This window comes from Protopterus annectens, chromosome 1.part0, assembly GCF_019279795.1.
Source record: "Protopterus annectens isolate FY-2018-M chromosome 1.part0, PAN1.0, whole genome shotgun sequence".
Taxonomy (NCBI): domain Eukaryota; kingdom Metazoa; phylum Chordata; order Ceratodontiformes; family Protopteridae; genus Protopterus; species Protopterus annectens.
This window is the reverse complement of record NC_056725.1, coordinates 611,706,941-611,734,571: the sequence shown is the minus strand read 5'-3', so window position 1 is coordinate 611,734,571 and position 27,631 is coordinate 611,706,941. Positions and strand designations below refer to the sequence as shown.

At 40.0% G+C, this 27,631-nt stretch overlaps 1 protein-coding gene across 3 annotated transcripts in view; it reads left to right on the top strand.

Annotated features, from left to right (window-relative positions):
- UTP25 (UTP25 small subunit processor component) overlaps positions 1–27,631 on the top strand; it is a 1,083,612-nt gene that overhangs the window by 282,558 nt on the left and 773,423 nt on the right. For all 3 annotated transcript variants that reach the window (XM_044061823.1, XM_044061814.1, XM_044061805.1), the window contains exon 3: positions 15,403–15,658. In XM_044061823.1, coding sequence (XP_043917758.1) covers positions 15,403–15,658 — 256 coding nt within the window. The remainder of the gene's footprint in view (positions 1–15,402; positions 15,659–27,631) is intronic.

The following is a 27,631-nucleotide window of genomic DNA, read 5'->3' as shown; positions in this document are numbered from 1 at the left end:
TTAAACCAAACTATTCATTTGCCTACTTTTTATGCAAACCCCCAAAATAAAGGGAAAAGGATTTTGCACACTTTGGATATTCACAGACAGTTGCGATATTATTTGAGCAGAACTAAAGGGTTCAGGCAGTCTCAGCAGTTGTTTGTTTCTTTTGCTTTGGGTTCTCAGGGCAAACCTGTTTCAAAACAAACTATTTCTAAGTGGATTGGTTTTTGTATTGCTTTCTGTTATTCCCATCATGGTAAGGAGATTCCAGCTGGGATTAGGCCTCATTCCACTAGGGCTACTGCCACTTCTACAGCTTTTTAAGGGGTGGCTACTAAAGATATTTTGGAAGCAGCTACTTGGAGTTCAGTGCATACTTTCTCTAAGCATTACCACCTTCCACTTTACTCTAAATCTAGGGCTGGATTTGCCACTGCTATTTTACAGGGCATTTTGGCAGCTCCTAATGCTTTATAGTTTTGCCATCCTCCCTTACCTCTGCTTTGGGATTCTACCCATATGTAAGGACTGCAGCAATGTGAGATGAAGAACTTAGTACAGTTTTGTACCTACCATAAATGTAGATGTTCAAGATCCACATTGCTGCAGTCCACCTCCTCCTTCCCCTCTGTTGTTGAAGGTGGTGGTGTGGTTTGTGTTGTACATATTGTAAATATGGTTAGTGCACGTGGTTGGTTAGTTTTGCTGGTTTTGGCTTTGGCCTTTCTTGTTAGGGCCTTCTGACATCTGGGGCAAGAAAAGACTGAGGAAATGACGTCGGTCATGCGCTTTTGTACCCTGACGTTCTGCTGTCAGTTTTAAGCGCCTTGACCGACGTCAGCCTAATACTTTGGTATTCGGGCCGACCGAGGACAGCGGACTACCCCATATGTAAGGACTGCAGCAATGTGGATCTTCGAACATCTACATTTATGGTAGGTACAAAACTGTACTTTGTGTGTACACCTACCATAAATGTAGATGTTCGAGTGTCTTCACTGTTGCAGTCTGGGTTTCCCTCCCTCCTGTCCCCTCTTATTTTTACTTTTGTGTATTTCCTTTTTTCACCATTCTTCTGAGGTGTATTTGCAAAGATTATGGGACCTTTTTCATTTTGAGACTCCTGACATCTGGGGCACGAAAAACTGGAGAAGATGGTGTCGACTGTCAGCTTTGTACTCCTGACGCTCTGACGTCAGGGAGCATGGTTGAACAGCCGACGCCGGACCCAGACTTTGGGATTCTGGCCGACCAAGGGCTGCCTTCCGGCAGGGGAGAACTCTACAGTCATGACTGCAACAGTGAAGACACTCGAACATCTACATTTATGGTAGGTGTACACAACTGTACTTTCCTGCTGCTGAATTCATGTTTTCGATACCAAAGCTTAGTAAAGTTCTTCAGGAATTTACCCTGTTTTCTTATATTTTCCATTCTAGGTCCCCCGCTATATATTCACTGTTGCAAAACCAGTTCTAGTGCCCACTGAAAGATGATCATTTCTCCCAAAGTTTTCTTTAGTATATAATAGAAGTTTTTGGTGGAATATAAATTCATGCCATGCTATTCCTCCTCCCTTGCAAATAGCCCCTTTCTACCACAAATCTACCATTATTGTCTTTTTTCCACTTAACTATTGGAGCCCTTCTAGCAGTCAGTATTATGACTTCTCTTTTCATTTGTCCCTGAGATTCTGCTGAATATCATTCCTGACATCCTTTCTTTGTTAAATTCACATGCTCATTTCTTTCCAAATGTGTCCTGCAGCATTGCTATTTGCACTCTTCAGTTCTTAATACAATTCAGTATTCTCTTTTTTGTCTATACCTATAAGGCCATTCACATTCCAAGGTACTATGAACTGAGTAGCCATTATGATAAAAAGCCATTGTTCCCATTTATTATACATGACATTTTTTATTGTGAATTTCTAGGTTTTCTCATACATGCACACACTGTTAGGTAGGCTGAGCTTTTACACAGTTGTTTCTTCTCATCTCTGTTTGAACCTATGTCACATTTCTCAACACTTTTTATTTTAATGAATACCCTCAAACTAAAAATGAAATGCATTTTCAGACTACGCCCATCTCCTATTAACTTAGAACAAACTCACAAAGCTACGTGCATTTTTAACTAATGAAGTTTAACCGTCCAGATAGGGACAGCTGGCCACATTATAAGGCAAAGCCTACAGTCTGTGTTCCCACTTAAACTGATTTCTATTTGTTTTTCGTATTTCTGTTCTCCTCCCAGATGTGAAAAACAGTTAATATGCTTTCAGAAAACATTAATTTTTATCACTAAGAAAAAAGTCTACTTGGCTGTCTTACATAAAATAAAATTATGCACTGTTCTGTTTAATACATTAATGTATTAAGGCTGCTGGGGAGGCTACTGTCTCTTATTCACTTCCCATAATTTCATATTTTTCACTGAACTGCTTGTCAGTGTACCTTTTAAAATTTGCATTTTTCTCTGCAAAGAATGCTCAGAACTGTCAAAACTAATTGTTTGAACCTGCAGACAGCTCATGTCTATGTAAAAAAAAAAAAAAAAAAAAAAGGAAGTCAAAAAGGAAGCCGCAATTTAACGAAGATTAAAATTCAAATTTCTTCTTCTTTGCTGGCTTCCAGGCAGTAGCATACGTTTTTTACACACACACACACACACACACACACACACACACACACACACACACAAAGTTTCAATGGTACACTTTTCTCAGTTTTTGTTCTTGCACTGAGAGCGTTGAAATTAAGCTGTTGATCAGTGTGCAGCCATTATGGAGTAAGCTTCTATTAGTATTGTCAAATATTTACATACCTGTTTTCAGTGGACTATATAGTGCAGCCAGTGTAATTCTTACATTCTGCCAACAACCTTTCACCACTATAAATCTTTTCTGCTTGCCCTCTTGTTTGTTCCTCAGTCTTTATTCCTGTACAGTATTTTAATTAATGTTAAGACCTCTTTCTTTCACTTTTTTCTAACAAAGAAACATTACATTCCCCTTTTCTTTACAAGACTTTCATGATGTTTTTCATAGTCAGTGTTGCAGTACTGAGTCTTGCATCTTTTTATCATGCAGCAGTCCACAACTGGCTAGATTCCCACAATCATCATCCCTATGTTTTATCTGATGCTCACAATCCATCAGTAGGCTCGTTTTCCCCAGAGTTTCCTACAACCTGCTTTCAGGTGGCAAGTACTCTGTTGGGGAACATTTCTTCTAATTAATGTTTAAAAAGCTCAGTAACTTCTTGAATTTTGAGAAGCAAATCCTGCATAAAGACTTTCATTCCTTTTGTCTGTTTTGTTTGGGGTCTCAGCATGACATTTGTACTTGTCAGGATTGTGCTGGGTTTCAACCTAAAACCCGTAAGTGTAGGACCAAAGTCATTGTAGCCCATATGGAGTCATCAGACCAGATTCCTTCCACTTCTTCTCATGCCTCTGCTTCAGCTGGTCCCTTGGCTAATTAAGACAAAGTCAAAAATAGAGGGAAAAAGATTCAGTGGATGATGGTGGTCCTTCTGCATCTGCAGTCAAGTTCACCAAACACTCAGGTGATATGCCTTTACAGCCCCCCTGGTCCAACAAGTACTAGGCCCATGGCCCCTCAGGAGGCCACAATACCTGCAGACCATTCGGTTTTGGCTACTTTATTGCCTTCTTTTGGATCTAAACCACTGTACAGCTTGGCTTCTGATTCTCATGCATTGGTTAAGGAGGGAGATCAGTTTTCTTTTTCAGTTATTCACAAACTTCAGAGAACCAGAAGGAAGTCATAGTTGCTTAACTGTGGGCCTTGCTTTTTAAACAGACACCCAAACCAAAGAGACCATTTAGCTTGCCTTAGCCTATTACATAAAATGTTGCTGCTTCAGCCTAAGTTGAAGCACAGGACCTGCTTAAGATAGCCAAGGCATTCATGGCCTTTATGATGCCTAGGGAGCCCAGCCAGCCAGATTTGCCTGTCTCTGAAGCTTGTCCCAGTAAAAGAAGGAGGAATGTTTCTCATTAGGTGGTATCTGACTGCTCAGTAGCTGAAGATGGGGAAGTGTTTTCTTGTGCTGAGCACCTCCCCCTTCAGTCTTTCCTTGAGTCTGAGTCAGATGATACCCTTACTTCTGCTTCTCCCACTAAGGATTTACCTTCAGGGATATCTTGCACAAGGTGAAGGAGGCCTTTAAATGAGAGACTAAAGAACATTCTCAGGCCCAAACTCATTACAATGATCTTCTAAGTCTACCTTCTCCCAATCTACTGGGTCTTCCTCCCTCCTGTTCATTTAGTTCTAGATTATGTCTTTGATGATATCTGGGTGGGAAAATGGTGTGGTTAGAAGGAATATGGGAGTGAGGGAGTGTGTTGGGAGTGTTACGGTGGGAGTAAGCTACGGTACTAGTGACTGGACTAAGAGAGAGGGTGTACATTGTATTGCTGTTGGGTAAGGTGGGGAGGGGTTAAGTTTCAGGTGGAAGTTGATTGGATAGGATGGAAGTTAAGGGGAGGGGTGTGGCTACAATAAATGTAGGAGTAGTGAGGGCGGGTGAGATTTGGGGGCAGGTTAGGGGAGCGGAGTGTGCCCGAAGGGCTAGAACCACCAGCTTCCCGAAGCCTATCAATGGAGACAATCTCACAGGTAGGTAAACATTTAACTGTTAGTGTTGAACGATAGGCTGTTGGCAGGACAAGGGAGGTAATGACAGATTGGTGGTGTTAAAGCATGTATTTTCAGGTCAAAAACTCAGAGAGTAGGTCTAGTGAAGTGCTAGCTAAAAGAGTAGGAACAAGACAGCCTAGGATACCTGTGCTTGCCACTAGAGTGAGGAGAGCAATGGCAGAGAGAAAATTAAAACTTGAATTCTTTATGACACATACAGGTACTTTAAATTGAGAGATCACAGGCGAGAGGCAAAAGGAAGACTAGCAGTTGAGGGTTGACATTTATTTTAATTAGTCATTAATTTACCCCCTCCCCCACCATACTTCTCAACCTCTTAGTGCAAAAAATCTGAATAAAGCATGACTTTATGGGGGTAAAGGCCTAAAGTAGGGTCAGATTTTAAATATTGCTCTTATAAATGTAGAAAGATGCTGGAATAGCAGGATTTGTCTTGAATGCATTTTCTGGATGATATAAAGTCTGAAACTCAAATGGATGTCACTATTTAGTGACTTCAGTCCTCAGACCATCCCAGTGATTTGCTAGAAAAATCACAATTTTTTTTGAGGAATAGACCAAAAATATGATGCAAAGGTCTAGGCATTCTGTGAAAATCTGGACAGATGAGACCATTGTACTTTTTTAAAAAGCAACATAACACAGTTTGCAATTTGAAAACAGTGACATTTATTCAGCCAACATGCAGTACAGCTTCCTATTAATTAGATATAAACTTATATTTGAGTTGTAATACTTGTTTTATTACACTTACAGTAATCAAGTTGTTATTTTCTGCCTGGTATCCACTGTACCAGTACATCTTTTGCTGGTTGAGGATCTATGTAGGTTTTTAATCTGAGTGGATTGAAGACAATGTAGGATATAACAAACTGAAAGTTTCATTTTTTGCAGACTCGTGTAGAAGGAAGAAAATGGTTTCTGTTAGCTAGTGTTTGTAATGAAATCATTTATCCACATAAACCCTCATGTTTCCAACCTTTAAGGTTGTTCCCTTCTTCAACAAAGTGGAAGACAGTCCTATTGCTGTTATGTCTGCAGTTTAATTAGTATAGGTCTGCACTGCTTTCTCAGTCTCAAAATAGGAATATATCTGTATGTGCTCTTTCTGTTTTGATATCGACACTAGAAACCCAGTCCATGTGCTGATGCATTTCCTCACAAAATCTTAAGTTTTTCGTTTTGCTTTATTCTTGTGCTGCTGTTAATCTCAAGTTGTCTCTGCATAATCTGTCCACACATTCAGCTAGTTTCTGTGCCACTTGTTCATATTTTAATTGCTGTTTCAATATATATATTTTTTCCATTTTCAACAGTTTGCATACTAGCTGTTTCCTCTGAATGCCTCATTAAAACATTGTTTCCCTGCAAACCTCTATTATTTTCTGTATATTCCAACAGGGAACCACTTGTCTTGAAAATCTGAGTGCATTTGATTCATCTTTCTCTGTAGGGTGACTGAGGATTTTTTTCTTACTTCTTTTGCCATAAAAATCTGCTTTTCCTACCTCTGCTTCACCCCTCTGCTTTCAGTCTCCTTTTTGAGTAGTAGTATTTTTGTTTTCTCACTTGAGGAGTGCTATCCAGTCATTTTTAGTATGTTGGTGTATTTCACTTTTGATGTCTTTTTTCACATTTACGTTTCTTCTGATTTTTGATTTTTTTTTTCCATCTTACGCATTATTTTATTTGATTTTATTAATATTTTGCATTATTTACTGATATGTGCTATATGCTTGATTTAGGTGAGAGAGAGCTATATTGGTTGGTTGTTGTATTATGTTTTTTGTCTTGTCATTAAAGGAAATAAAAGAGGCAACCTGATTTTTCAGTTGTGTTTTTTTATATTATTGTTTATGCTTTGTGTTGGACTTGCCAGTTGGGGGTGTTGTATGCTTGATTTAGGTTTGGAGATTGTTTTATTTTTAGTTTAATTGTATTTCCCCCATTATAGATTGTGGGAAAGTAGGTCTAGCTTTTACTTTTTTAGGATGACATCACTGTGTAGGTGTTTTTGGATGATGTGGTTGATCTCCAAATATTTGTTTAATATTTACACTTTGCAGTATCCGTGTGTGATTTAGGTGCATCCCCTTTTGGGTTCCTGTGTGTGTGTGTGTGTGTGTGTGTGTGTGTGTGTGTGTGTGTGTGTGTGTGTGTGTGTGTGTGTGTGTGTGTGTGTGTGCATGCGCTATAGACATACACACAGTGCAGTATGATATTTAGTTACACTGAACTGGATCCATAGGTATGTTTCTGCTCTGACAGTGAGCCAGATTGTTCTATTTATTAATAGAGGCTTCTTTCTAATTTTGTGCCCCCAGTGATCATATTATACCTTATGTGAAGGTTTAGTTGTTGCACTACTTTAACTTCTGGGATTACCTTAAAAACGTGTTATATTCATTTTAGACTCACTGCTATTATTGCTTTGCCAAAGGATGCTGTAATTTTTCAAACTGCGAGTAAACTGCTGCACTCATGATCTTTATCTGGTATCTTTCAGCCCTAGCAACTTACTAATATTTTTTTAGTTTGTTTTAATAGCAGACCAGTATACCTATGGGAAAAGGTAATATTTCCTGGACCAACTTGTGAAAGACCTACTGGGATCCTAGCCTGCATGTCAGTTTATTTTACTTGATGGATATTAGGCTTAGTAGAGGAGCTGGTAAACAAAGCACCTTACACTGATGATTGAAAAGAAAAAAAAATATATAATTATTCTTATAAAGCACCATAGCATGATATTTATATATAGATAAAGCTATTGTTTGTGGCAATCCTTTCCCGTCACATAACTGTCCAATACTTAGATTTTCCTGTATGTAGTCAGCAACAACCCCCTCTGGGTTCCTAGCCTTATACTCATCTTGATACGTTTGCATCCAGAATGCCTATTTATTTTCCACTTTTCTACCCTCCTTGTATTTCAGAATCTTGTCGCATAATTGTCACATACTTAGATGTTCCTGTATGCAGTCAGCAACAACCCTTTCTGAGTTCATAGCCTTATACCGGCCTTGATACATCTGCATCCAACATGCCCATTTATTTTATAATTTCCTACCTTTCTTGTTCTCCAGAATATTTAATTCTGTTTTATCCTCTTGGCAAGGAATTTCATGTAATTTCCCTATTGTTGGAACCTCTGACAGCTTCTATTTCCTAGTTATTGTTTTCTTAGCTGTTAAAATGATCAAGTACATAAATAACTTCCTGTTTCCAATCAGTTTGTAGTGGGATTCCCAGTAAGAAAAGGGATCTGGCCAGGTGAATTTTATCTGACCAAAACTCTTGCAACAGCTTTTCCCGTTGATTCCTAAACTATTAATTTCCATACTCCCAGCAATATAAAACCAAATCCCTACCTCACCCTGCTGTGGTTTAGAGTGCTGTAAAACATTAAATTTGATTTCATAGGAGTACAAGAATATTTGCGCAACCATATTCATATAAAGATCTCAAATTTACAGGACTTTTTAACTGTCTTAGGTATAACACCAAATTATTTTACGACCTACTTTTGAAATAGCAGTATTGACTGTTACACAATCTCTTACTAGTCTTTTTACTGTTTGTTTAATATTACATATCCTACTCAATAAATGTAAGTGCTACTTTTTTTTATCTTCTAGTTTCCTCAAGGAATTTTACCCATCAATGACTCATCAGTAGGCTCTACAAGCCCTCTAACTTTGTTTTTAACATTTTTCTTGAACTGTTCTAACACCATTTTTCTTGGATCCTCTGATTCAAGGTTTGGTTTAAAACATGACAACATGAGTAAGGGTTTTTATCCTTCGTAAGAGGAAGCAGAGGTTTCCTGTGGTCTTGGATTAAGTTAAGAAATGGGATGCAATTTAAGCAAAAGTTAGATAACTTCATGGTATAAGTAGCACATGGAGTTTCCTTGGGGGTAAACAAAGGGAATCTATCGGAAGAATAGACATTTAGGCAGAATTATAACTGCAATACAATAAATATATAATATATGTGCAAAAGAAGAATAAGACATGCTCACAGAAGTCAGTAGAAGCATCATGTATAGTCAAAATAATGTAAAAGTTCATGACTTAGTTCAGAGAAGCAAGGTTTTTACTTTATTTTTTGGCTTTTTTATTTTATTTATTTATATTTTTTACTTAGGTTACAACCAGTGGCCCCAACTGAGCCCATGAGTGATTTTCAGAGAGGAAAACTCCAGAAAGCTCAAAAAAAAAAAAAAGAACATCTGACACAATGAAGTTTAATGCTAACTTAACAGTAATTTACATGAACACATTAGAAGAAATTAACAAAAACCTCTGAATGAAGTTTACACATAAACATTACAGTAATGTCCATAACATGCAGTACAAAAAGTTAGATTTTTTTAATCACAAAGGAGGAGATGCAAAATGAGATAGGAGAGACTTGCAATAGGTGGGTGTTAAAAGTAAGTAAGAGGTAGTAGGTGGATTTAAGGGGGATAGTATCAGTGACAGGTGTTGGCATTAGGAGAAAAGTTTTCAGTTTGTATTTAAAGAGAGTTTTGTTATTTTGCTTCTTAAAGAACTGGTCTTTGAGATGCTGGTTATTGTCTACTGCTGATTGCATTTTTAAACCTTTCATGGTGTGGTAAGGTAGGCTTACATAAGCTGAAATCCTTGTCATGCAGTATCTAAATTTATAGTACACGTTCCTGTTGTGGCAGATTGTAGTTTATGTAACAAAGTAAACACTGGTATCCTGAATGACCATTACGTTAAAACTTTTTTTAATAATGTTTAATATGTCAAGACATTATTTTAATTTCTTTTCGTTAAATAAACTATGTGGCTACTTACTGTTTCTTGGTATCTTATTTTTTTTCATTTTAACACCTTTATTGAATTATCACTTAAGACATAGGCAAACATGCTTGTATATAAAAGAAAACAAACCATATTAACATATTCCCAGTTACAAACATTGTGCTTCACATATATTATTTTGTATATGTATCATAAATTCAGCATTACATAAATTGATCAAGTCCTACCTTCCTTAAACTTCACTCCTCCTCCAAAACTTTATTCTGCATGTGTTGTTTCTGCAGTTTCCATTTTTCTCTGTAATTTGCTCCTAACCTTTTCTAATGATCCCACTTCAGGTTCTCTTATCTCTGTTAGAATATTCAGCACTTCAAATACAGTTGGTTTCAACTTTAATTTCCATGTTCTAGTAATTAAACTTAACAAGGCCTTAGTATGTCTAGACTGTTCAGATCCTGTATCCCAGTTCAATAAATCTTGTCCTTAATTACACCCATTTGCTCAACCAATATTTCTGACAGAGTACTCAGTAGGGATTTTTTTTTTTTTTTAAGTCTGCCAACTCCTTACACTCTTAAAGCATATGTTCCGAGATACCTTTTTTGGTGGGGTCTTAGGTTTGATAAAGTCAGATCACATAACTATGATACAGATTGCACCACTTTTAAGAGTGTTTTGATGTAAGCAAATGTACTTTTTCAAAGGACAGTGAAAAAATGAATATGTACGACAAAGTATTTTTGTGTACAAGTACTACTTTGTGTACCTTATGCATAAGTATATATATATATATATATATATATATATATATATATATATATATATATATATATATATAAAATTCATGAAAATGGGCTTAAGCCTAACATGGTATACAGATTTTCTTTTTTTCTGGAGGCACATGTGTTTAACAGTACACTGAAGCTGTACCCACACCACTAAACTGCTTTATTACAGATTTCTCAGTCACCACTCCCTCTGCAGTGACTTGCTTCTACTTGTTCCATTACCAGCCTTCATAAATGTATGTAATATTCCTGGGAGCCACAGATCTTCGTTTTGAGGAGGAGGTGTGTTTTTCCCTTGCCTTCCTCTGCATATTTTAAGTGCTTCTGGATTGATGTTGACTGTGCTGCAAGTTATGGTACTGCTCCTTCAGTACTGAGACTGCCTTTCATCAGCTTTGTAATCCATATGCAGCTCTGCAGAGCTACATCATTATTGTTATTAAAATACTGTTTGTTTTGTGAGATCTAGAAGGGAAAATATAATGAAAGAGGGTAGATTTCTGAAGAAGTGTATGAGAATATTTGGAAAGGAAGATGTAAATTTAGTTGCAGGAACTCAGAATTTGCATATTATTCCCCAAGGCTTAATAACTGGGCTAAATTGGATACAGAATATATTTCACTGGACCATTTGCATTTAATTGAAAACTTTGAAACACATCCAATAATTATTTCAGATCATACACCAATAAAAACTAAGATAAAGATGCAGAGTGACGAAGTAGAAATGATAAACTGATACTTTCCTACTTATCTGTTAAAGAGGGAGGTATTTAAGGAATGGATAGTAGAAATGACTCGAGTTATTAGGGAAGATAGACATCCCTTCAGAAGGGATAGCTAGATTAATATGTAATTGGGGTTTAAAAGCATGGTAAGAGTGAGAGAGAGATGGGGAAAGTAGCAATCATTTAGAGAGGATGACAACAGTTAAAGTATTGTAGAATCAAGGAATCTCACAGAACAAGAGGAGCAACTGCAGAGTGATGAACAGAAAATAAGTGAGCATTTGGCTAATTTGAATTAGGTTGTTGTTAAGAAACACTTGTTTGAAAACTGCACCAGAGCACAAAAACTTTTAGCACAATGTCTTAGGCAACAAAAATTAGGACAGGTTGTTGCCAGACTTTGGGAGTATAAATCAAGAAAGGTAACCAGAGATCCTACTGAGATATTAGAGGTAATTTTAACATTTTATGAGTTTAAAGCAAATACATGTGGAAACCAAGAAAAAGCACAAATGGAAATATTTATTGAAGAGTTACATTATGCCAAGGTTAGAAGCAGATGAGGCTCAACAATTAATAGTTAAGATGGGAAGAGATACGATAAAAATGGTGATGTGCAATCATTCACCAGAGAAGTCTCCAGGAACAGATTATACTCCTGTGGAAGTTTGGACATTGACAGGAAGAAAGTGATAAAGATCTGGAAGGTTGTGTTAACAATATTTTAAAAAGGAAGGGGGGGGGTCAGTGCCAGTATCTTAGAAGAAAGCTGTATTGTCTGTATTACCCAAAGGGACTATTTGACCCAGCTTTATATAGACCTATTTTAGTTTTAAACCATGATTATAAGGTTTTTGGCTATACTAAAAGAATGGCAATAGTCTTGCCAAAACTGATAGATATAGATCAATGTGATTTTGTCTAGGGATGGCAAACATCTGTCAGCATTAACAGAAAAATTATGATCTGGAGAGAAGCAGAAAACACTGCTATTTTTCTTGGGTCTTGATGCAGGAAAAAGCAATCACAAGTCAGTTGGGATTTTATGAACAGGGCAATGGTAAAATTTGCATTCCCTGATAGAATAATGGGGTTAATTAGGAGATTATGTGGACCATCGGAGGTGAGAATTAAGATGGGAGGGTTCCTCTTTGACCAGCTGTTTTTAAATAGAGGAATCAGGCAGGAAAGTCATATTTCCCTCTATTTGTTTTCGTTATAGAACCATTGGCAAAGAAAACAAGGGACTCACAAATTCATGGATATAACTGGTTTAGCAATCAAGATAACTTAGCTTTATTCACAGATGGTATTATTTTGTACTTGGTAAATCCAGGAAAGGACATTTCAGTGTAGTAGAACATCGGGACATCTTAATTTTTTTCAGGGTATAATATGAATGAAGATAAAACAAATGGCTCTAGTGGTAAACTGTCTTACCCATAATTGTAGGGACATTTAAGATGAAGTACTTGGGTGTATAGGTTAAAAAGGATTTATATTATGGCAGCTAAGGATATGTGGGAAGTGACTAAAAAAAATAGTACAAAACCGAAGAAGATAGAAACTCTTAATTATGGATAGGGATTGTAAGATACAAGCAGTGAAAAATTATTCTAGTCCCTTTAGTTTTATAAACAGGTCACAAGTATTTTTTAACCAGAGGACAAGTTATGAACCAGAATTGCTTTTATTTTATTTATCCTTTTTTGACTGGGTTAGTCCCAACTTGGCTAATGGCCTCTTTTCATGGGCATACCTGAGGTGATATTTATACTAAGGGAAATTTGGCCAGGGTGCCAAGGAGTCATTTATATCCACTTGTGCTACCACAAGCTCAAGCAGATGGGATCTTGGTTTAGCATTTCATCCAAAGGTGACATACTCAGGAGTCCAGCAGCTCCCTTATGCTGCACTACAGTGTCTCCTTTGTGTGGGAATAAACCCACAATCTTCTATACCAAAAGCGAGTGAGTTTCATGTTCACCACTAACAATGCTTATTAACAGTGAGTTGAAAGAATTTATTTGGGAGGGGAAGACAGAAAGAGTTAAGTCTGGTAAGCTGATTTTCCCCACAGAATAAGGAGATGTGATGCTTTAAAGCTACTTAGTTAAGGTTCATATACATAACACAAGCAGGATGTTATAAATCAAAGTGGAAAGGGATGATGATGAAATGGTAGGGGTGGAGAAGTAAGGAGAGAGTGGCATTTTGGGTTCAGTTCCTTAAGGAGAATAACAGCAACCATCTAGAATATTATATTCATAAAGTTGCAGAAAGTATTTTAAGAACTAAGCCAACAAGTGAATTGCAAAGATTATACTAATTGGAATGAAGGGTATAGAAAATAGGCAACGACAGACCAGAATTTACTGAAGAAAATCAGCAAATTAAAAAAAATGTACTGGGAGCAAATAACTAGAGGAAAAGTAATGTAGTGCAGTTAGGCCAAGCAGAGGTTTCGACTGCAGATTAAAGACTGCCTTCCCTATCAGGAATTGATAAGAGTGTATAGACAAAGAAAAGGGCTAGGGAAGTGCTAAGTAAAAGACCAGCTCTGGCAGAGTTTTTTTAACTGAGTCTAGAGTAGACATTAAAAAAAAATAATTAATATGGAGTATAAATATTGTATGGCAACGATGATCGATGAAAGCGGTTAGAAAAGATTGGAAAGCGAGACTGTGAAAGCAGTGTAAAGAACAATGTAAGGATATCTCTGTGCAACAAAAGTCCAGAAGGTTTAGGATTTTTGCTTGGAATTGTTTGCATAGGTGTTTTAATACCACAGGCAGCCTTCAGAGAATTTTTTTCAGGTAGATAGCAAATGTTGGTGGTGTGATGGCACAGATTGAGGTAATTGGTTGCATTTTTTTGGGGGGGTGGGGGAATGTAATGAATTGGCAGATTTAAAAAATTCCCTACAGAGTAATTTATCAGAGGTATTTGGAGAGTGTATGGCTATAACTAAAGAAATTGGTCTTTTGAGCTGAGACACATGATCTGAATTACCCACATTTTGGCTGCCAAAAATGTTTGCTAGGAAATGGAAATTAAAATCTAAACCAATTTGTTTAATTTTATAAATAAGGTAAAACTACTAGATATGGGATCATTAGAAAAGGGAAGGACCAAACTACATAGAAATAAATGGAATTTCAGAGAACAATACATGCAGCATGTTCAAGAGGAGTAAGGCTGAAGGGAAGGTAAGAATGTAATGGCAGAGTAAATGCTGACTGGTAAAACAAAAAAGCATGCGTATAATGCATGAAATTGAAAGATGTTTATTATGGTTTGTTTTCTTTTCCATTATTTTATGTGTACCAATGTCACTGTCTGCAATGTAGGAAGTTAATAAAGTTGTTTAAAAAATGCAAGCTTTTTAGAATTATGGCAGGTACCTGGGAACAGAGGTAGTGCAAGAAAGAACTACCCCGCTATTCTTTCTTGCATGTGTCATGTGCATCTGATTAACTTTTCTAAGAGGGTGAGCTACAAAGATGCATTGTGCTGTTCATAGGTAATAAGTAGGTAGCAGGGTTCACAATGTTTTTCTGAGGATTCATGTTTCCTGGTGGTCCGTTGTTTGTACGCGTTTCTTTGTGTGTATGAATGTATGGATATATAACATACATGTATATATTTACATTATACACACACGCGTGCGCGCACACAAATATATATATATATATATATATATATATATATATATATATATATATATATATATATATATATAATATCTCTGCTGGGGTGTCTTCTGTGTGGAGTCTGCATGTCCTCCCTTTGTTCGCTTGTGTTGCCTCTGGGCACTCTGGTTTTCTCCCACATTCCAAAGACATGAGTAGGTGGATTGGACACTCTAAATTGGTCAAAGGTGTGAGTGTGCGTACAGGTGTGTGCTGTGGAAAAACTACCACAGCAGGGCTAGCCACCTGGTAGTCTAAACCTTGGCTCTAGATGATTGTCACTGTTGAAGTGACACCCTGACCCAATGTGCAAAAATGGGAAAAGGGGTTGTGTTTGCATGGAATGATATAAGGTGTGTGTGTGTGTGTGTGTGTGTGTGTGTGTGTGTGTGTACACACACACACACACACATAGTCTGTTTATTGTAGTTGTTGATTTTTTTGTGTACCACTTTAGAACAATGATACAGTAGTAAGAGACAGATGTTTTAATGATGTGTCATGCTGAGTACTCTCAAATGCTACTAAAGCCTTTAGAAATCTTTGAATGGTTTTACAGTTAACCAGTTTTGCTTTTTTTTTGGTTCTGTCTTTTGTGATGCCAAGACAGTTTGGTTACCATTTTTCCTTGTTAGTGCTCTGTACTGAAGCAGTAGTAAAATGGTGTAGTACAAAACACAGTAGGAGTTACAGTAAAAATTAATGTTAATATTATCCTTACAGTCTGAGAGCCCTGATTCCTCCGGTTCAGACAGTGATACAGGGAGTGAAACAGAACAGATCTCAGCTTATCAGAAACTTTTGTCAACACTGAAGTCTGCCTCTGATGAGGAAGACGAAGAAGACGACAGACAGGAAGAGGATGAGGAAGAGGATGAACAATTAGAAAGCAAGGATGGTGCAGACGACAGCAGCCAAGAACATGAGGAGGAAGATCAGACTGCAGATGAGGATGAGGATGATATGGACTTTCAGAATGGTAATATTTCACACAGTGGCACCTTAATAGGGAGGCAAGTGCTTAACTGCAGTAAATTAAATGTATGTGATTTGTGTCTTGTTTTCCGCACATGTAGAGCAGTTCCTTGTGGAAGTAAAATTAACCCTTGTCAACCAACAGGATTGAATCTGTAGTTTTTCAATCAGCTAAGCATCTGAATGTTTCCTAGGCTACTAGAGTGGCTCATTTACCCATAATGCTTTGCCTACTAATTTCTCCAGATCTGTCTTGTTGCTTATGAAACTCACATTATTGAAGTGACCCCAAACTGCTTAGCTCTTTTTTGCCTTCCAGTCTTCTTGTTGGATAGAAAAAAAATGTTATATATATTTTTTATTTTATATATATATATATATATATATATATATATATATATATATATATATATATAGTGTCTTTTTTGAGTTACTGCATCTGATTGATGAATCAAGTCAGATCATTTGTTATTTTGTGACTTTTTGTGTGTTTTCTGTACTGTGAACCCTCCCCTTAAGTCTTTGTGGCCTTTGAAACCACACATTAACTCTTCTGTTTTCATTGTTCTGCTTTAATTTATTGATTTTGATTTATTCTCGTTAAAAAAGCTGTCTCTTCTGTTTAAAAAGTTGTGCTTTGACTGTTGAATTTCTCTTCCATTGTCTTATTCAACTGTTGATGAAAGCTGTCCTATTACTGTTTGAGTTGCACTTTTATTTTTCTTGATTATTTGTCAAATATTCTGTTGTTTGAGTATGGAAAATAGATCTTTTAAAACAATGCAGTGTCATAAAATCCTGCTACACAACATGTACTTTTTATGTTCTTTGTGAGAAGAAAGCTTTAAACAATTCATGGATATTACATTTCACACTAATCCTCAAACAGTTAGAAATAGAAGTAATAAGTTGTTGGAAATTCTGAAAGTTAGCTCTGCATCCAGCCCTGAATATTCATTGAACTCTGGCATAACTTCAGCATTGACCTTATCAGCTGCAAGGACGCAACCCAAATTTCTGAATTATAACAAATGAAAAGACAAGGACAGGAGTGGGCAAAAAAGGAAAAAGCATAAAATTGAGAGGTGACAGCTCTACTGATTATTTTTCTACTCCATTTCACAAAAATGCTTGGACTTAGAATTCATGTACTTCTGCTCCTGCTCTGTCCTCTTCTGGAATTTGGCAGTCAGAGTTGATGTGCTTGAGGGTTCTTCTGTCAGATTAGTTGGTGTTTATTCTGCTCTAAACTTGGAGGACAGACAGATTTTTCTCTTCAGATCATTGTTTGCCAGGTCTACCAGGTCTGTCAAGTCCTTCAGAAGTTGGTTACTGGATGAGGACCTTTCTGAGGGTTCAGCAGGAAATATTTCTTGCCTCTCGGGTTGGACAGAGTCATTCTTCTCTTGTGTTCCTTTTCTGCTTTTTTCTCCTGGTTCTCTTTCTTTGACACCCCCCCCCCCTTTTTGTGCTGATGCAAGCAAGGCTGAGCTTGAATTGTGAAGTGGTATTGTTTGGGGCTTGAACCTTTTGGGTTGATGTTTTTTACATTGCCAGTGCCATCATTTTCAACTAATTCGATGCTGATGCGGTTTGCTTTAGGATTTTTCTGTGATCCTGGCATTTGTGGCACCACATGGACCCAGTTTCCCACCAGTTTTGCTGGGATCATTGCCATTATTTGCTGATCTGACTTTCAGATCCTCAGCCCTAAGACTGTTGATGTTAGGCTTTGGCTTGTTGATTCCATCAGCTTTGAAGTCATGAGGTAGTGCTATTGGGTTGGGCTCTGCTCAGCCAGTCTTTTTGGCATTGACATTGACCTTGATAGGCTTTGCATTGGCAGTCAGGGTCAATACCCCTGGTCTCAAATGTGGCATAGATGTCAATATCAACACCTCTAGTGCAGACAGTCCTGGAATTGCTACCCTTTGCACCTGTTCCTCCATCAGCAAAGGCTCTGGCCAGTCATCATTCCCATCAACAAGACAAAGGGGTCAAAGGGCTCTTGCAAGATGAAAAGAACATACCTGCACAGTTGCAGTCACTTTCCTATTTCTCAGATGCTATTTAGGAGTCTAACACCCCACCCACCCACCCAGAAGAGTCTCCACCCAATATGGATAATGGCGATGGCATTGATTTTCTGCTGTCCCTCAGTTTGACCCCAAGCTTAGGAAGATTTTTAAGATTATGAGGCAGAGAGCAGGATGGCCAACGGACCCCATGTCATCTTACGAGGAAATCCTCTAAGAAGCTGTTCATCCCCTTTCCAGTCATCCTGGTTAGTTTCCCTCTGTGGACAAGATGGTGTGGCTTGTAGACAAGACTGTATGTCTAGAACTTGAAATTATGATACCTGTTTCAGGGAAGCCTAACAGCATCCTCCAGTGTTCCAAGGATTGGACATAATACGTTCAGACTCCTAAGCCAGGATGTATTTTTGCTGTGGTGGCCTTTAAAATTGTTTCTTCTGCAAAGTTCTGAGTCCAGAATGATGGACAGATTTGGGAAGCATGTTTCTGCAGCTTCCAAATGCATACTGGAGAGGAAAAACTGTCTGGCACATATGTTACACTCCCTTTGGGAGTTGGATATGTGTCAGCCACTGGAGGAGTTGCCTTACGGACAGGTACAGACTACGTTACCAGTCACATATGACTGTTTTGCACCCCCTCCCCCCCCCAAGCTCACCATGCTACTTTCTCATAAGTCAGCAATTAGTACTGCTAAGGCAACAGTACTGGTATAACTCTTCACTACCATGCCTTGTTACACCTTACAGATTTTACTGAAAATTCTAAGGTGTCCTAACACAATGCACTCTTTAATGAATACACCTTGTGTAAGAGATCATGTCAGTTACATTGCTGGCTTAGCCAGCAGCAACAAGGAACCAGTTGTCTTGATGGGAATGCAGGTGTATATGATTGTGTTTATGTAGGCAGAGAGAGAGAGGAAAGAGAGATTGGAAGGGCTGTGGGAACCTGTAAAATGCTTGACTCTATATCAAGAATGCTTAAAACTGCAAATGCCCAGGGGAATGCTCACAAAGCCTTGTAATCCAAAGTTTATTAAATTAAGTGTTTTTGCATGCAACAGGACTTCAAAACAAAGAAGCACAAAATGCAGCACAATAGTCACATGACCATACCATAAGCAATAAAAATACATACACATATATATAATCATAACACTGACATCAAAATACAAATAAAAAATATGTATGTTAATAGTATGTGTGTGCATACATATACATATGTATAAATCAAAATGTGGGTCCCCTTCAGTAGATCGAACTTTTAAATGTTCGAAGACGATATGGCCGAGACCATAACATAGAACATTTAAAAGTTCGAATGGACTGAATGGAGATCCGTGTACAGTAAGGTACGGGAAGATTTTACTTTTCGGCAATGTAGTGTGATTTCAGAATTGGTATATTTAAGTAGCTGGGGGTGTGGGGGGTGCAAGGGGGCTTGTCCCCCTGCTATGCAGGTTTAGTTTTTTTCTTTTCTTTTTTTTTATGTTTTCTTCAGTTTTTGAACTTTTAAATGTTCGATGTTATGGTCTCGGCCATATCGTCTTCGAACATTTAAAAGTTTGATCTGCTGAAGTAGATCCATCAAAATGTATCTAGCTTAACAATTTAATTAATTTTGGATTTCGGTTTATCTATGAGGCTGTATGAGAATTCTCCTGGGCATTTGGGTTTTCTAGTGCTTTTGTTTAGAGCCTACAGTTTATTTTCCCTGGTTCTTGGTTGGTACTGTTGCCGTTATGTTATCTGCAGTATGTAGAGAGTCAGAGTTTGTTTGTGTCTTTCGTAGAGAGTCAGAGTATGCCTCACAAATGATTATCATCAACAATCTTTCCTCTGCTGTGGGAAATTTAACTTTATTGTTACAGCAATTACCTCAGCAACTTTCTCAAATTTCTCTGTGTACACTTATTTGGGCTGGAATGATACAGTGAGGACCGATGGTGAAGATGGTAGTGAAGGTGATAAAGCAGGTTTTAGTGGCATCACTCCAGAGCAATGTACTTCACAGAAAATTCTTAACTCCATCTGCTAAAATGAAAAGTACAATGCGAGTTCTGTGGTGTATATGGTGTAATGGTTTGGCGTTCCCAAGGGTATGGTATTTGTAGCATATAGGAATGGTTCCAACAGAGGTTTGAATTTAATAAGTCCAAGCAGCAATAATTCTGATAAAACAGTGGAGACTCAGATTAATTATTTTGAACAAAACGTGACCCACTATTGGAAGTTGCAAATGCAAAATATATATTTTCAGGAGTGTATTATGGTAAGAATGGTTCAAAAAAAACTTTGTTATTGGAAATTTCCCTCTGGGCTTACTGAAGGCTCCCCTCTACACCAGGAACTTTTAAACTTGTTCAGTAGACATGGATGTGAGTTAATGAAGGTGCTAATGGGACTGAATAACCAGGAGACATTTCTTTATTAGATAAATAAATTGCTAGTGAGGAGTTGATTAACCAATATGAAACTTGATGTTATAATATTTTTAAGAAGGTTACAATATTAACAAGGATATCCAAAACAAGCAACAAATGAAGTTTCATAGAGATTTTAACGAATATAATAATTTCAAAACTTACCCTATTCCTGACACTAAGACTCGGAAAAAGAATAATAATTATAATTTGGGTCAAGATGGCCCTGGGAATAACAATGAGCAGGTTACCATTGTGGATGAACAAGATAATAATTGCCCTGCAGTGATATAAGTGGATCAGGGAATGTGCAGCAGGACAGTTGCAGAGTGGAGAACAGGCTACGTGGAATGGACAGCAAGCAATATTCAACCAGTTGTGGGGATGGTATTGTGTTGAATTTGTGATGTTAAGTTGTCTATCTCGCCTTCATTCTTGCTGGATGGGTTCGGAGCCGACCTCGGCTCCGACTCGGCCACTCTAAAAGCTAGAGAGTTGGTTCCACCGGCTCGAGGCTCCCCTTATATCCCACAATGCTAGGCGAGAGTTACCCCAGATCTCATTTGCCGCTACAGCTTCGAGGTTGGTTGCTTCTACCGGTTCCTGGTGAGTGCTAATTTTCTTGTAAAAATTACTCTTTAAAACCCCTTTTAAGTTAATATTCTTACTTAGTTAGTGTAGATTAGAAAACTTTATTCCCGACCCTAAATATTTTCGCTTTTCTTTCCTAGAACCTTTGGTTCTTCCATTGGGCCTTTAGGCCTTCCTTCCCTAGTGGAGTGTGTGTTTTTTGTAGTTTATTCTAGTTTATTGTAGTTTAAATTCTAGTATTACTACTAATTTTATTGTGTTTTCCTGACAGGGTATAACTTGTGTGTTTGTGTGCGTGTTTGTGTACACCTGTCAGTTAAAAAAAATGTCTAAAGAAGCAAAGGTCTCCGGATTCAAGAAGTGTGATGCGTGCTGTCAGAAAATGTCTCTGACAGACGCTCACACTTCTTGTGTCTATTGTCTGGGGCCTTTGCACCTGCAGGACTCCTGTGCTGTGTGCCATGGCTTCAGCCCCAGGGTCCTGCAGGAAAGAAAAAACAAATTAATTCTTAGAGGCTTACTGAAGCCAGAGGATTCCCTGTCAGTTTCAACAGGGAAGCCCTCTAAGGCATCGAGGTCTTCGGCTCCGGCTTCTGAGCCGAGACCTCAGGTTGCTCAACCTTTGCCTTTATCGGCTCGCTGGAGCCGATAAGTCTCAGTCCACAGTTTCTGTGGGGGCGACGGCTCCGGCCGGAGCCGAGGTTATTGAGGTTCCCGTGTCGGCTCCGACCAGACCTTCGGAGCCGACAACTAGGAAGAGGTCCAGGTCACCATCTCTTGGCTCCGTTCATTCGGCTCCAGGATCTCCCCTGCTGTCTGAACGGAGCCAAAGGTCTCACTCCTCTAGGTCATCGAGGCTGTCGGATCATGACCTTCAGAGGGTAGTGAGTCGACTACTTAAGTCCGAGGCACTAGCCCAGATGCTTCAGAGCCCGACTCATCAGTCGATGCCTGCCCCGGTCCATCAACTTTTTCCTCCTTCGACTCTCTTGAGTTCGGAGCCGGGTCGCGTCGGAACCGAGACTGTGATTACGCCGGAGCCGAGACAATTGTCTTCGGCCCCGTCGTCGGCTCCGTTTTCTTCTTTGGAAGAATCTCGGCGCCGGACTTCCCTCGTCGGCTCCGAGGGGGTGAGTGGCATCGGACCCTTGTCCGACCCCCTCTCCCTCTCGGGGCTTCGGCGCTGGTGAGTTCGGCTCCGACATCGGCCTCGGAGCCATCACTGTCGGTGCCGCGAGGGGTTCTTAGCTCTTCGGAGCGGGGACCTCTGGCTCTGCCTGACAGGGGTGCATTCGAGGTCATGCGGAGTGTGTTAGAGCCTGGCTCTACTCCACAGTCGGCTCCGTCCGCCCCTCCCTCTATGCTGCCTCAGGGTAAGTCGACTCACTCCCTCATCCTGGACCGCAGAGAGCCAGCTCCTCAGAAGCCCCTGTGGGATTTCATCCTCTTCGAGGCCTCTCCTGATTTGGCAGAAGAGCCCCTCGGAAGAGGAAGTGTAAGAGGAAACACATTGACTCACCTGAGTCTATCACGCCAGACACAGATTTGGATGATTCTGAGGGTTCCCCGTTCCCCTTCTGAAGATGTCTCATTTGCAGACATTCTGGAGATCCTGAAACAGAGGGAAATTGGCCAGCCCTCAACCCTTCGGAGGACGAATCTGTGTATCTTGAGGCGTTGGCTCTCGCCCTTCCACCTCCTGGGTGTCCCCTTGACCCCTCATGCAGGTGGTTGCTAAGAAGGCATGGACGGCTCCTGATTCAGTGGACCCCACTCCCAGGAGACCCTTTAAGTTCATCACAGCTCCAGCAGACAAGCAATTTTATCAAAGGAGTTTCTGTGGATGCTATGGTGGTAGCTGCTGCCACAAAGAAGGAACTGGCTGATCCTTCAGTACCTGTCCATCCACCTAACAAGGAATCTAGGTCCATGGATAGGTACGGGAAGCGGATGTTCTCCTCAGCGACATTTACCATCGTTCGCTGAACTACCTGTGCCATTTCACTCGTCTTCAAAGGGACTTGATCAAGGAAGCGAGTGAAATGTTAAAGGATCCTACAGCTGCGGGTTTCCAAGACAAGATGAACACGCAGCTGGCTACCCTTAATTCCATATCCAACTCCTCCATGCGCCTCCTTTCTTACGCGGCCGATGGAGCGAGCAGAGCCGCAGGGACAGGTGTAGCCTTACGTAGGCACGCCTGGATGCGGCTATGCAATTTTGCGGACCCTTTCAAGACGTCTTTCACGGACTCCCTTTGATGGATCATCTCTTTGGTCCTCAAGTGAAAGAAACCCTGACTAGGTGCGAGACTGATGGCAAGACCCTTTCTGCCGCCGGAGTCCGTTTTTCGACTCCTTCCAGGCCTTACCCCAAAGGCCAGAAGGGTGGAAAGATGTGGTTCCGTAAACAATCTCAAGGGACTTCGCCTGACACACAGAGTCGTTTTCCTACCAAAGGCAGAGGTGGGAATAACAATGGTAGACGTCGCCCTAGGGGCAGGGGGTGTCCGCAGAACCAGGGCAATCGGGAAGCCTTTCCTGACAAGCCCTTTCAGCATCCCTGAGGTGTTGCACGACTGCCCATCTTCGAGGCAGTCGGGGAAGATTGTCACTGTACCCAGAAGCCTGGCTATCCCTGACTCAAGACAAATGGGTACAGTCCATCATTTCAAGGCTATTCTATCCCCTTTCTTCGCTTTCCAAATCAGTCAAAAATCCCTTCCAGATGTTCCACCCGCTCAAAGGGATCTAGCAGCTTTGGAAATTTCAAAACTGCTTGCAAAAGAGCAATTCAGCCAGTGCCAGCAGACCAACAAGGATCCGGAATCTACTCAAGGTTCTTTTTAGTTCCAAAGAAAACAGGGGACTGGAGACCGATATTGGATCTCAGTGTCTTGAACAAATCAGACAAGAAAACAAGATTTCGGATGGTCACGCTGCAATCCATTCTTCCCTTTGGGCAAAGGAAACTGGATGTGCTCTATAGACCTTCAGGATGCGTACTATCACATAAAAATGAACAGACGCTCCAGAAGATTCCTCCGCTTCAGGCTGGGAACCAGTCATTTTCAGTTCAGGGCCCTGCCCTTTGGTCTCACCACTGCCCCGGTGTTTACCAAATGCATGGCAGTGGTAGCTTCTCACCTGAGACGACAAGGATTCCAGGTGTTTCCATATTTGGACGACTGGCTCCTCACAGCTCCCACCAAGCATCTCCTTCTGATGGCCAGAGATTATACTTTTCACGTTTGTCAAAAACTGGGTATTTCAATAAATTGCGAAAAGTCTGTTTTGTCGCCTTGTCGTACTATTACCTACATAGGCGCAAATCTAGATACTATAAACATGTCTGCAAGGCTAACACACCAAAGGATATCAGACATTCACAAATTGGTGTCACTCCTTCTCAACAACAACAGAATCAAAGCCAGGTTAGTTCTAAAGGTGTTGGGAATCATGGCAGCGGCCATACCTCTCCTTCCATTAGCCAGATACCACATGCGGATCCTTCAGTGGATGCTTTTTACTCAATGGTCATACCAGGAACTTCCAATGTCTCACACCATTGTGATCACGCAGGCGATGCTAAAAGCATCTCATGTGGTGGATGTCTTCCCCCCAGCTCCTGTTGGGAAGACCCTTTGTTCCACCTCCTCCGGTTGCTACACTGACAACGAATGCCTCCCTGATCGGGTGGGGGGGGCATTATCAGGGCAGGACAGTCCAGGGCACATGGCAACCAAACGAATGCCACTTGCACATAAATGTTCTGGAGATGAGAGCAGTGCTTTTAGCGTTGCAAGCCCTTCAAGACTCTCTTCCCTTGGGAACAATTGCAATCCAGACAGACAATATGTCTGTAGTGTGGTACATCAACAAACAAGGCGGAACCAGATCATACCCCCTGTGTCGAGAAGCACTCAGACTGTGGCAATGGGCGATTTCTTCTCAGCGTTTTCTGATAGCAACGCACATTCCCGGAAGTCCAATCACATTGCGGACAAGTTGAGCAGAGCTATACTCATGCCTCACGAGTGGTCTCTGAAAGACTCTGTAGTGAGAGAAATTTTTCTCAAGTGGGGTCAGCCTTGCTGCGATCTTTTTGCTACTCCCCAAAACAGCAAGTGCAGAGAATATTTCACTCTATTCCCTTTACCAGGCCAACCCAGCAGAGACGCTCTAGTCCAAGTTTGGCCCCGGGACTTCTGTATGCATTCCTCCTTTCCCACTGATCTCTCAAGTAATTCAGAAAGCTATCGCTCAGAAGGCATCCTTGATCCTCATTGCTCCTTACTGGCCTCGACAAGTGTGGTTCCCCTTTCTACATCGTTTTCTCTTGAGCGACCGTGGAATCTGGACCTAGTTCCAGATCTTTTGATCCATCAGTCGGGTCAGTTTCATCGCCCCTCCCTCTCTGAACCTCACTGCTTGGTTCCTCCAGTTCCAACCGTAGCCAGGCTTCCTCAATTATCTCACTCTGTTAGAGATATATTGATAGCTTCCCATAAATCTTCCACTCGAAGATTTATTTGAGTAAGTGGAAACGCTTCCCATATTGGGCACAAGGAAAGGACATAGATCCTTTCACCGCTTCCATCCAACTAGTCCTTGATTTTCTAGCTGAACTCTTCCATGCAGGTTCATCTCCATCTACACTTAAGGTTCAATTGGCAGCTATTTCTAACTTCCATGTGGGTATTTCTGAATCTGCCTTAATGTCCCACAAACTTTGCAAAGCCTTTTTGAAAGGAGTTTTTCTTCTCAGACCTCCTATAAGAAATCCTCCTTCTCCTTGGGACCTAAATTTAGTTCTTGCTTCTTTGATTCTTTCCCCTTTCGAACCTGCAGCTTCCTGTTCCTTGAAATTGTTATCATGGAAAACTCTCTTTCTGGTAGCTATTACATCAGCTAGAAGAGTTTCAGAACTTCAAGCACTCAGTTGTCGCCTCCTTATCTTTTGTTTCATAAGGACAGAGTATCCTTACGAACTAACCCGTCCTTTTGCCTAAGGTGGTTTCGACATCAAATCTAAACCAAAGCATTGACCTCCTGTCTTTTTTCCAGAGTATTCCAATAGGTCTGAACAAAATTACACTGCCTGGATGTTCATCGTCAATTAAGGTACTACTTGGATAGAACAAAACAATTCAGAAAATCTGATCAGCTGTTTGTCTCCTATGCGGAAAGCAGAAAGGGACTTTCAGTTTCAAAGGTATCATTATCCAGATGGCTAACATCTTTGATTTCCCTGGTATATGAAATTAGACAACAAAAATTGCCTAATAAACCTAAAGCCCATTCCACCAGAGCTCTGGCTACTTCTTTAGCCTTCCAAGACAGACTGCCTATTGACACCATTTGTGCAGCGGCTACTTGGGCTACTCCTCACACTTTTATTTCTCATTATAAGTTGGATTTAGCTTCTAGGCATAGAGCTAACTTTGGTTCCACTGTTCTCAGGAGTCTGTTCCGTTAGGCCACCCGGGACAAGGTGCTAGGGACGCGGTCCCAACCAGCAAGAATGAAGGCGAGATAGACAACTTAACATATAGAAGTTATGTTCTTACCATAACGTTCCATGTTAGTTGTCTTCTTCGCCTTCTTCTTGCGTCCCACCCTCCTTCCCCCTGGCCTGGACAGACCTAGAGGAGTTGTGATTGTGACCTCTCTTTCTACCACCTCTTTCTTAGACATATGCTATTATGCATATTTCTTGGTTCAGGATGTAGGTCACCCTTCTTTCTTCCTGTTGTTAGAGGTGGATTCTGTTTTACAGTTATACTGTTACTGTTATAAGCTGGGGTTAGCTTACAAACGAGATCTGAGGTAACTCTCGCCTAGCATTGTGGGATATAAGGGGAGCCTCGAGCCGGTGGAACCAACTCTCGAGCTTTTAGAGTGGCAGTGGAGCCGAGGTCGGCTCAACCCATCCAGCAAGAAGAAGGCGAGAAGAAGACAACTAACATGGAACGTTATGGTAAGAACATAACTTCTATTTATAGCCAGTATTGGAATATGTATGGCTGATTTCTGGATGATATATGCATCTTCTGGACAGAAAACAGAAAGGTTGATTAATGGGTGTATAGAATATGTTAATGCAACCAATTTCCTCAAATTTACATATCTGTGTTCAATGGAAAATTTGTTTTTAGATGTGCTGACTACTAAAGATATCACCTACTGAAAGTTTGTGTGTAATATAAATAGAAAATGGACTTATTCATACTCATTACTCTATTCTAGCTGCCATCCTACATACCAGAAAAGAGCCCTTATTAAAATGCAGATGGTTCTTTTGACAAGGATGGTATCTTTCTCTCAGAAAGTAGTACATTAATGGGGATGCTTCTTAGGAGAGGCTTACAACATTTTTGTGGTAGTGTAGTCTCTGAAGTGATCCATAAGGGGGATTTGTGTGCTTCTGTAGGGAAAACAGTGTAGTTCTGGTTTGATATTTACCAGTACAAACATCCAGCCATCTATCCTCAACCCCTTTTTCCCATTTTGCACATGGGGTCGGGGTGTCACTTTCAACAGCAATAATCATCTCAAGCCAAGGTTTACACCACCAGGTGGCTAGACCTGCTGCAGTAGTTCATCCGTTCCACTCACTCTTGCACACACTCACACCTATGACCAATTTTAGTGTGTCTAATCCAATTACTGCATGTCTTTGGAATGTGGGAGGAAACCGGAGCACCTGGAGTAAACTATAAACCCACTCGACTGCATGGAGGGCACATAACAAAAATTACAAAAAAGGCTCTGATTATGATTTTTAACATTGGTTCATAGGCTTAAAAGCTGTTATAGAAAAAAAAAAACTGGAGTATTTTTCAAGCAACTTCAAAGAAGTGGAGAACATTGTCACTGCTTCTACAAAGACATTAGGTACCTTTAAATGCGGGCATTGTCATTAA